The 12,130-nt window shown below is 41.4% G+C and overlaps 1 protein-coding gene across 1 annotated transcript in view; it reads left to right on the top strand.

Moving 5' to 3' along the window:
* gli2a (GLI family zinc finger 2a) overlaps positions 1–12,130 on the top strand; it is a 97,155-nt gene that overhangs the window by 50,299 nt on the left and 34,726 nt on the right. Inside the window, exon 3 of the mRNA XM_086147763.1 lies at positions 300–405. Coding sequence (XP_086003889.1) covers positions 300–405 — 106 coding nt within the window. The remainder of the gene's footprint in view (positions 1–299; positions 406–12,130) is intronic.

The raw sequence follows: 12,130 nt of genomic DNA on the forward strand, positions 1-12,130 counted from the left end.
TGGGGTGGGGGTGTGTGTGTGTGGGGGGGGGGGCTTTGTCTGACACATAAAAACACACTCATTGTCGTGTAAAGAAGAAAAAAAAAACCTTTGTATGAAGAGTCATTAATGAACAACGAAGCCAGAGGGTCTATAACACTATAATTACCGGGGGATAACAGGAACCGTAAAGCAAAGCAGTCGCGTCTCACGCTGCGTCCGAGTGTGTTTTTCTCGACGGCTGACTCCATTTCGTTGTCAGATGTGTGTGTGTTGTGAGTTTTGTTTTTTTAACTTTGCTTATCTGTGTGTTTTTGCAGGCGCCCACCATCTCTTACCCACCTTTCACACGCCTATACCGATCGACATGAGGCACCACGAGGGGCGCTACCATTACGAGCCGCACCCGCTACACACCATGCACGGGTATGTCGCGCGCTCACACACACACACACACACACACACACACGTGCACAACTCTGGTTTCCAAGCATGACAACCCCATCATTCATGATGAATGAATGAATTTCTGCATGGAGGTGCTCAAATCTAAAAACCTGTGTGACGCTTAGCCGCCTTCATGCTATCGCACGTGTGGAAGGAAACATTTTCAAAAATAGCGTTCAAGCGGTCGGAATTCGGAAACCGGTTGGAAATGCTTCATGGATGCACGGGATTTATTCATTTTGATCGTGAGAGACGTGTGTGAGGTCCCACGGTTGGCGAACAAACCTCACGTCAAAACATCTTTATCCCATTTGTGTACTTCTAGTTTGTTGTTTTGTTGTTTGTTTACCTTTTTTCCGATACCATTCGAACATCCCCTCCGCCCGGACCGTCTGATTAGTCACCTCGTGTTTCTCCGCGTCCCGATTGGACGATCCACGGACTTCGAAAAACGTGAATTCGCTTCCCCGGTGATTTTTTTTTCCCTCCCGCTCCGGAGAGACCCTTTTTTTTTTTTTTTTTTTGTTTTTCTTTTTTTCTTTACGGCGGCCCTCCAGAAAATGTCAGAGCCAAGGTTTGGAAAAACACATCAAAGCGAGGCAGGATTTACAGCGAGACGGAGATGAAGAGAGACGTTCCACATTAGCGTCGATACAACAGACAGTTAACATTTCCTCCGCTGTCTCCTCTCGTAGTGTTCGGCGTTTTTTTTTTTGTTTTTTTTTCGGGATAGCGGGGGCTCTTCGCCGCTGGCATCTCGCCTCGAAAGCGAAGATTCCTGCCAGCGCAGCCTCGCATCCATAAAACTTGAAAAGCCCCGACTGCGTTGGACCCGCCGCTTTGGGTTTTACTGGGGTTTCCATTAAAAACCTGGGCAGAATTCAAAGTTTACGTACGAGGTGTCAGTCGCGGGGTTGGCGGTTTGATTCCTCCGACCTGCAAGAAGAGACGCCGAGTTCCTCCAGATGGCCTGATTAGCACTGATGGAAGTAGTCAAAGATTCGGATGTGGATAGCTGTGCGTGTTAGCATTAGCCTTGCGTCCTGATTGGTCAGTTACCGTAGTTCAGTTCCCATCTCCTCCCGTCTGCATGACGAAGTGTATTTAAAGAAGAGGAACCGCCAAGCTGCTCCAGATGGTCTGATTAGCACCGATGGAAGTAGCCAAAGATTCGGATGTGGATAGCTGTCTTGTTAGCATTAGCCTTGTGTCCTGATTGGTCAGTTACCGCAGTTTAATTCCGTCTGCATGGCGAAGTATTCTTAAAGAAGATACCAAACCCCGAGTTCCTCCAGATGTAGCCAAAGATCTGGATGTAGCCGGTATGGAAAGCTGCATGTTTTAGCATTAGCCTTGCAAAGAGATCGCTCGATTAACGTTAGCATTGCAGACCAGCTGTCTGGCTCGGTTCTGTGACCAAATAAATGTTTTATCATTGGCCCGCCTGATCATACGTGAATATCTCGGGCTGCAAGATTCCGAACCCCAAAGCCTGGGTGAGGTAGCCAAAAACGCGGACGTGGCTGCCATGGATAGCTGCTCTTGTTAGCATTAGCCTTGCATCATAATTAGCCGATTAGCATGCAAACCAGCTGTCTTGGCCAGTTGTGCGACCAGATGAAGTTTGATCATTGATCAAATGTGAATATGTGGGTGCAGGAGTGGCCCCTCCAATCAGAAGGTTGTTGGTTCGATTCCCGGCTCCTTCCGTTTGCATGCCAAAGTGGATTTTATTTTCTTTAATCCGTTTTACTCACGAAAGTACTTAATCTTAAATAAAATGCGATGTGTTTTACCATTCGGGAAACATCCGGGAGGCTCGGTCTGCAGGACGGAGGGTCAAGGGTGTATTTACCGACTTTTATCGGAGCCGGACCGGGTAAAAAAAAAAAAAAAAAAAAAATGGTAGACTCATTTATTTTCCGATTATATTAAGGTGTAATTACCATAGCGGGCCCGCCGATGTTTATCGGAGTCATTCGAATGCGGGGACGGGGAGCCGGGATCAATAGCGGTTTTCTCGAGCTCTCGCATTTTAAAGTGGAGCTGATCAGCTGATACACCGAGCCAATTCATCAACCGGGACGTCCCTTCTGCCAGAGGCTCCGACATGACGTCCTGCTCCCCTTGACGTGCTTCGCCGCGTTCACGCTCGCGTCAGGTGGCGAAACCGGAAATTCTCGTGACATAGGAGAAAAGGGGCGGGGCTTAACTCGGACCGGTGGGCTGTCATTCAGGGAACTCAGAGGGACGCCGGTTGGGAAACTAGAAGCTTTTTCTGCTACGGTGAGTTTGAAACACTGGTTTTGGGGAACCTGGACAACCAGAAGGAACTGAACTTCGCAACCGATGTCCTTGTTGCTATAAGGCACTGATTTTTGAATTAATGGGCAAAGTCAGACTACAAACCCAGTTGGACACGCTACTGGTCTAGATCGGGGGTCAGCAACCTTTAGCACCCAAAGAGCCATTTGGACCCGGTTTCCATGGAAAAGAAAATACTGGGAGCCCGCAAATAATTTTTGACATCTAAAATAAAGGTACCACTGTATATTACATTACATTATATTTGGCAGACGCTTTTATCCAAAGCGACTTACAATAGAGGACATAATCACTGCAAATAACACTTGCAAATACAAGATGCACAGGAAATATACAGAACAGTAAGCTGGGTTTTTTTTTTTTTTTTTTAAATGTACACATACGTACACACAAACACACACACTGCATAGCCTAACTTGGTGTCTAACCTGATCTGGGGCAGCTCAAGCATCAGCGCAGTAAATGATCCAGAAAGAGAAAAGTTTTTACCTGTTTCTTGAAGGTTGAGAGAGATGATGCTAGTCTTGTTGTATATATTGCTTTTTATTACCTTTACACTTTGTATAAACAAGTGTGTTGTGTGTTGCTTATGAAATCCACAAAGTGCTACAGAGAAAATTAAATGAACACATTTTGAACATTTTGAGCTTTCAGAGCGTGTAGCGTAGCCTTGACCTGAATTTTAAAAATAAATTGGGAAAAAAATCATTGTGTCAGTAAACAATAATAAATAAATATTTGGAAAATATCCTCATAAATATTTATTTTACCTGGTTAATGGGATTTCTGCTACTGAACTTCTGCAAATCGGGACTTTACCGGCTGGCGGGTATACCGGCTCCCGCGAGTGTGACGTTTATTTTGAGCGGCGAAAAATAATAAATATAATTTTATTTTAATATTTCAAGATCGCAATAATCTTCCAACTTAGAACTAAAATTAAAAAAAGGGAACTAACACAAATAAAATACACTTCAATTAAATATTTATACATTTTTTTTTCCCAAGCCACTCGAAGCCATCTTACTTTATTTATCGCACTGTAAGGCACACTTAAAATCCTTATATTTTCTCAAAAATTGGCTGTCAACCAACCATGAACCAATTTTATGTGGTACACTGCGCTCAAAAATCTGTCAAAATATCAGGATATTGTGTTAGAGTCAAACAAATTTTGAAAATTACCGTTTATTTCAGCATGCAAGCCGCTACTTTGATAACTGCGTTTTTTTTTTTTTTAGCAGCAAATTTATCGATTTTTATTGGGTAATTACGGCAGCTTCCTTCCGCCGACATCGTCATTGCGTACAAATTAAACTGTTTCACTTGCGCTTACGATAATTCTTCAGATCGATAGGCAACCAGTTGCTGTGCGTAAGTTCTGCAAAAAGTCCTGAAAAAAAGCATTTGCGTCACGTATTTGTAGATGTTACTGTCATTTATTTAATTAAGAGTTTTCAAAAAAAAATCGACAAAAAAAGCGGCTTTTAGACAAGCGTTGCTTATTTATGTGCAATTTATTTTTTCTTTTAAAAAAATATTTAGTGCGCTTTGTCGTCCCGAATTTACGGTTATTATGTAGCACCACACACTAACTTCAGGTGTCCGTTGTCGCTGGCAACGATAAACCAATCAGAGAACGGTACATAGTACGCTTAGCTCCGCCACTTTTATTAATACCTGCACGTACTGAGCTTCAACATTATTTGACTGTACACCGCCAAAAATTACGGTAAAAAGAAATTGAATCAATGCTACGGATATTGAAGAAGCAAGCAGATGATCTGCGGCGAGTAAAGAAGACCAAACGCAGTTTCCGTGGGAACAAAAAACCAGATGGCGACAGTTAGAAGACAAAATTTGGACAGAAAACAGCAGGTAGAAGCGTCGTCATGAAGATCGATGACTTTCGAGGAGGTCCTTCTTGGTGTTTCCATTTTACGAAAAAGGCATCATCTCTCCATTCGTACAGGAAGTACCATCTCGCCAATAATTACAAAGACTAAACTGTTTTGTTTACGCTTTATATACCGTATATCTTATAACACGTCGCGCCTTACGGTCCGCAAAATAGTTCCTAAACCTCTAAAAGTCATCAACGTTTCGCGAGCCGGACCTTCCGGGGAAAAAATAAAAAAGCAGACCCTCCCTGACCTCGTGTTTACGCGGCGGCGGCGGCGGCGGCGAACGCGGGAGGGCGCGGACTAGGCTCAAGGTTTTCTTGCGGCGGGGCCGCGGGTTCCGCCGCCTCCCCTTGCGCGCAAACACTCGCGGTCCCTCCCTCGGCGGGCAGCCGGCGCCGCTCTCAAGGCCGGCCGGCCGCTTGGCCGCAGAATGCGTTGATTAAATACAGATCGGAGATCGACCTTCCGCGGGGCGGCCATGTTGCCCCCGCCTACGCAAACCTCATTGTTTTGGTTTGTTTAACATGCCGGACGGCGGGCGGGAGGTGGTTGTGACATGAAAACACCCACTCACGCTTATTTTAAACACAAGTACCTCTCAACCGGCACGGTAAAACTTTCCTTCATGCTGGTTTTGTTATGTTTGACTTGATTTTAAGGTATTTTCTCGCAATAAAAACATGAAAACGTCACCAGGGACTATTTTTTACAAATTACATTACATTTGGCAGGCGCTTTTATCCAAAGCGACTTACAATAAAGGACATAGGGACTGCAAATAACACTTGCAAACACAAGATGCACAGGAAAAATACAGAACAGTAAGCTTGGGTTAGTGAGTTTTTTTTTTTATTTTTGTTTTTTTTTACCCAATTTCATTCATTTCATTCATTTCTTCTGTATAGCTCTCACGCATTTCGGGTCGGATTGATTCTGAACCCTGTCTCTGCTGTCGTTGGACAAGAGTGAATAGTTTTACATTGATAAAACTCGATATGATGTTTAAATGAGAGAGTGAAGTATGAAACATATAGTTCAGTGTTTTTAGATGCTGCCCCGTGATTGGCCGGCGACCCCGACCTCTTGCCCAATGCAGAAGAAGCAGCACAGCAAACAAATGAACGGATGAAAAGTGCAGATTATTAGATTATTAGCTACTCATTTACCGTATTTATACGTCGCTCCGGAGTACAAGTCGCACCAGCCAAAAATGCGTAATAAAGAACAAAAATAACATATATAAGTCGCACTGGAGTATAAGTCGCATTTTTTGGGGGGTGGATTTATTTCATAAAATCCAATACCAGGAATAGACATTTCATCTTGAAAGACAATTAAAAAGGAAAATAGAATAGAGAACAACATATATACAAGTATAGCCCATATGAAACATAAACAATGCCTTGTAGGTTATATTAACATAACATATTACGGTAAGAGTCATTCAAATAACTATATAAAATTATCAATTTTCATCGGTTCGGAAGTCGCTGGTAGCTTGTTTTTTCACGACGCACTTCTGCCATGACCCGCCCCCGCTGAATTTTGATTGGTTGGCGTGTGTGTGTGTGTGTGACGATCGCTGTTATATTAAAGACACACACGCAGACACAGACACACACACACATCAGAGCAAGAGAGCGCAACTATTTCACACATAAGTCGCACCACCCGCTAAACTATAAAAAAAAAAACGCGACTTATAGTCCGGAAAAATACGGTACGTCGATGCAGAAGAGGAAGAATTATCAAAACGCGGTTAATTCAAATCGGTTAATTTTTTTTTTAACCCTCATATTATGTTAAGGGTCAATTTGACCCATTTCACCCATTGACCCAATGGGTCAAATTGACCCTTAACATAATATGAGGTTAATCATCCGGATTCTCGGCGCGGCTGTTCGCCGTCATGGCTCGGGCTCGGATTAGGAATTAGGATTGGGGTTAACGCCCTCCCCCGTAGACTATCGCGGTTTATCCCGCGCGCTCAAAGTAATTTTCCGGCACTCGGCGAAGGCTAAAAGGTTTGCGACATCGACGATAACCGACGATTACGCTCCGTATAGCCTCATTCCCTTTAAGAGTACCATCCAGTGGTCTGTTGTTCCGGGATGGGCCGTGTCGGAGACGCGTCCAAATCCGAAAAAAAAACAACCGGCGTGGGATCCGGGTGTCGCTCCCGCCGGGCGGCCGGGTGATTTATCTTGATCGCCGCGGCTGCCCGGGAGTACGGGAGGCAGTGTGTCACATCATAACTCATCCCAGCCGGTAGGGACGAATGCCAGGGAGGCAAATACTAACTTGTTGGTCAGCTGGGAGGGCAGAGGAGGGGGAAGGTGGAAAAAAAACAGGACAGTAGGATACCCGGGGATGATTGTGATGTTTTTTTATGGGATGGATGTTTGGATGGAGATGGGTTTTAAGGCGCAGAACCTCGCCGGCAGCAAGAAGGTCCGTTTTCGGATTCCGAACCCGCGTGGAGTCGCTTTTTTTTTTTGCGGACTGAAATGAATTTTCGTCCATTTGAAATAACAGAAAACAAATTAATTTGTTCCCTCCCTCAAAACTTACAAAATAATATAACATAATATAATATAATATAATATAATATAATATAATATAATATAATATAATATAATATAATTAGTTTATTTTTTTTTATTTATAGTATTTATTTATTTATTTATTTTTATATATATATATTTTATATAATTATTTAATATATAATATATATAATATAATTATATAAATAATATAAATATATATATATATATATATATATATAAATAATATATATATATTATTTAATTATATACAGTAAATATTAGTAAAGAAATCATTTGTAAAGAAATTATAATTACCTTTATTAGTAAAGAAAAAGAACAATATTAACAATGTAGCAAAATAATGATTATTGGAAACTTATAGTTGCAGATCTGGCAAGAGAGGCTACGAAGATAAACACCGAGCAAAAAACGCTTACAAGGAATGTAACATTAGAATGAACTTATGATTATTAAATTAAAAGGAGGTCTTTCCTACCTGAGGCTATCAGACTTTTTAATTCCTCTCTCTTCAGTCGCAGGGAATCTCAAAATTTTAGTGCCTTGACTTGTTACTTAGACACTTTCTAGTTTTATTTGTATTTCTTATTCTTCCCCCATTTTTTATACTGTTTATACAATTTCCTGCTATTATTTATTATTGTTATGTTTTACTTGAAACTCTAGCACAACAATTTCCTTCGGGATAAATAAAGTTGTTCTTATTCTTGAGAATTTTAGTTTTACTCACAATTTTTTCTTTTTTTTTAATTCATTTTCCTCTGACTGGCTCATTGTCACTAGATAACACTCTTTTCTTAGAGAAGTGATCTAATGAAGTTTGCTTTTGCCTATTTTTTGAACGCGGCGGCATCATGAAGCGTATTCGTAGCGTGCAAATTTCGAATTTTGATTTTCGCCCTCTCATGTTCGTATCGTGATCTTTTTTTTTCGTATTTCATGGATAAAATCTGCTTAAATCGCACTTGGAATCTAAAAAAAAATTTGAATGAGAATGAGAGGATGAATCGATTCATTCATCCTTGCACTGATTGGTCGGATAACTGGATATTGTTATCCAACCAATCAGAGGAAGGCATGGTTTAACCCTGGACCAATCACAGGGCCTCATATAGAGACACCCATTCACCCTCTGATTCACATGTCATGATGAGAGATAAGATGAGAACAACTTTATTAATCCCAAAGGAAATTGTTGTGCCAGAGTTTCAAGTAAAAAAAAAAAACATAACAGTAATAGGTAATAGTAGAAGGAGAAAGAATAAGAAATATAATGAAATATGAATTGTCTTAACTGTTAGCAGTAACTACAAAGATTGAAGATTTCCTGCGGCTGAGGGAAGGGGAATTAAAAAGTCATACACAAGTCATTTAGTCATACAACCATTCATTCATTCATTCATTCATTCATTCAAATCAGGTCAATTTAGGTCTAAAAAATAATAACGTTTTCAAGCAACGATTTGAAAACAATCTAGATATCAGCTTATAGGCAGGGTCAAACACACACACACACACACACACACACACGCATACTCTGGTATTCGCTTACTCACAGGTTACCCACACAGCGAACAAGCCGCGCCACGTCTAAATCACTTTTTTTTTTTTTTTTCTCACAGCATTGTTTTAAACAATGGCACACGGATGCAAACAGGAATTATTCCAAGGAAACCACACCATTTTTTTTTTTTTTTTTTTTTTTTTACATTTTTTTTTCCTTAACAGGACATAACCCCCGGTGAGGATGGCTACATTTTTTTTTTTTTTTTTTTTTTTTTTTTTTTAAATCAAAAAAGCAGCCACCCATAGCGCAAGAGCCTGACGCAGGCCCTCCTCCTGGAATTTCACGCGTATTTCAAGTAACATCTTGTCAGGGGAGAGGGTGGATCGACGAGTCTTCAATAATGGTACCTGCCAGACGCCGTTGTTATTTGCAGCCTCGCCGACGGGCGACGGCAGTAAATTCCACCTTATTATTGAGATGTGCGCTTTTGTGCCAGTTTTTTTTTTTTTTTTTTTTTGGGTCTTGATTGATTTACGGCACGGCGAACGGCGGCACGCTGCCTCGCCATCAGCCAAAACACAAATAACTGGGTGGATGTTGCTTCAAAGTCATGTCTTGACTCGGGTCAGCGGATTTCTGGTGATTCTTTTTAAAAGTATTTCCCGTTTGGGTTTTTTTTTTATCTTTTTTTTTTTTTTTTAAGTGTTCTAGATCGGTTTCGGTGCTTCGAGAGGTTCCCGGTTGGATTCCGACAGTTCCCATCCGTGTCTGCGTGGGTTTTTTTCAAACATGCGACCCTAAAATACCCAGATGTTTGAATAGTTCTTTGTCTCTGTATGACATGCAAATAATAGAGTGAATGGTTTTATGTGATATATGACAGGTGAATGAGAGGGTGAATAGTTTTAGGTCTCTAAACGGCGTGTTAATGAGAGGGTGAACGTTTGCATTTCTTTATGACGTGCAAATGAGAGATTGAATGCTGCATTTCTCAATATGATATGTGAATGGTTGTCTTTTTATGACGTGTGAATGAGAGGGTGAAAGACTGTATGTCTATATGAGGTTTGAATAAGGGACTGAATCATTGTACCGTAATTTCTGGACTATAGGGCGCACCTGAATATAAGCCGCACCGCCAAAAATAGAACCAAATAAATATATGGGTGCATATATAGACCGCACTTGTCTATAAGCTGCACGTGTCCATGTTGTAACATGAGATATTTACACAGATTTACACTTTTTTGAACTTTTGATAAAAACATACCGGTAATATCCACAAATACGTACTGATTTTTTTTTTTTTTCTAACAGGGCTAATAAAAAAAAGATTACTGATGAATAACACAAGGAAAAGTCCATCCCTACCTTGGTCTTCTCTTGCACACTAAAACCATTAAAGTTGTCTTATACAGTATCAGAATTTCATTGGTCTGATGTAACAAGGCTAAACGTTTTGGCGGCATGAAGCTTACCAGCCGGAAATAATCCATAAATTAGCCGCATCGTCGTTTAAGCCAGTGTTCAAAGCGTGTGAAAAAAAGAAGTGGCTCATAGGAAATTAGGATATATCTGTATAATTATATAATGCATGAGTGAGAGGGTGAAGGGTTGCATTTTTATATGCATATGCGAGAGTGTCTATGTCTCAATATGCCGCCCTGTGATTGGACGTTGACCCCAGACTCTCAGCCAATGACAGCGAGTAAAGCCCACATCCACACCCACCCGACCCTGAGTGAACAAATAGCCGTAGAGATAATGAATAAATAAATGAATGGATTTTAGGCGTGACCATTTCTTTTATATTCTCTGTCGTTCCCCTCGCTTATTCCCAGGGTAATCTTTTTTTTTTTCTATTATTTTATTATTATTATGTTTTTTTTTTTTTTTCAATCTTCATCATCTCATCCAGGCCATGGACCCATTCAAAATGTGAACAGTGGAAAAAAAAATAGATATATAAGGTCAAGACTGTGCGTTTTCATAGGATACCATTGGGGTGCACTGACGCAATTTCGAGGGGATCAGCCCTACGTTGCGGTTATTTCCTCGTCGGTTCCATAAAAAGGAGGTCTTGTCCAAACATCAGATGGTTCTCTTTACAGAGATTTATTGTTCCAAAGATGAAAAATACTTTTCTCTGAAAACAAGAAGAAGAAAGCGAGAAATCAGTTGGCCGTCGATGGCTAAAGACTCCGGCGCTAGGCTAACACGCTAGCTGCCTCGGGACGCTTACGGTAGCGGGAGCGTGTTTTGGAGAAGGTGCTTCTCACTTCTTTTCCCGCCTCCACCCAGAACAGAGGGTTCTTTATGGTTGTTTGTCAGGGGGGGGAGGAGGGGACGTCGGGTGTTGCTGCAGAAGTTTGGCCTCTAGACAAGGCCGGCAGTCTGCAGGCGCTCACTGGAAGCGGCGCCAAGGTGCAAGGTTCGTTAAGGGGGGGGGGGGCGGCGGTAACCGCGACCTGGACCGGGTTCTTTTCCACTTGACGACCTGAGCAACAACCCGACTAATAACCGAACGCTGTGGCTCCAACCGATCCACGATGCGCCGCTTCGCTTCGCGTCTTCAGGCTTCAATGGCGGCGACCATCGGGGTTGACGATCCCGAGAACTCGACCATCCGAAACCGGACAAAACCGCCCTCCCGCTCGTCGGAGTACGCGGCGCCAGAACCACCTTATTCCACCGCGGGAGGCTAACAATGGCATTGAGTCATGCGTTATTCAGGCTCGCCGTGTGAGGCCCGCAGACACCATTGTGGCGAGTCATTCGTCTGGTCATCAGCTCGCCAAAGGAGGCGGCGGCGCCTTTCACAACTTCCTCGACTTGTGGGTCGCTAACAAGTCGGAGTTACCGGAAAGGAGAACTTTTTTTTTTCCTTTTTTCAGCAGCTTTCAAGCCAACAGCGGCGCCGCTCCCGTCTCATCTTGTCCTCTTCAATCTAAATCAGCCCGACTGTGTTTTTTTTTTCTTTTCTTTTTCCTTTTTTGCCTGTCGGTCTTTTTTAATTGTCTCGCTTTTTAAGTCATGAATATGGACAGCTGCCCTCTGTTGGCGTTTTTGTGAGTCTGACTGTCCAAGCATTTTCCATAGATGTATGAATATATCTATATATATATACATATATAGATATAGAGATATAGATATATATATGTGTGTGTGTCAAAAAAATAAAGAGAACACTAAAATAATAATATTTAATTCAATCTGAAAAAAAAAGCAATTCATCCTGGAAAAAAAAAATTATTATAAATATATAATAAATAATAATAATTCTTATTCAGTACTTCTTTACATAGTTGAATGTACTGACAACAAAATCACACAAAAATTATTAATGGAAATATATATGTATATATATTAATATATATATATACACATATATGTATATATACATA

The sequence above is a fragment of the Fistularia commersonii genome, chromosome 6 (genome assembly GCF_037954325.1).
Source record: "Fistularia commersonii isolate RoL2024-O1a breed Wild chromosome 6, RoL_Fcom_v1.0, whole genome shotgun sequence".
Classification (NCBI taxonomy): domain Eukaryota; kingdom Metazoa; phylum Chordata; class Actinopteri; order Syngnathiformes; family Fistulariidae; genus Fistularia; species Fistularia commersonii.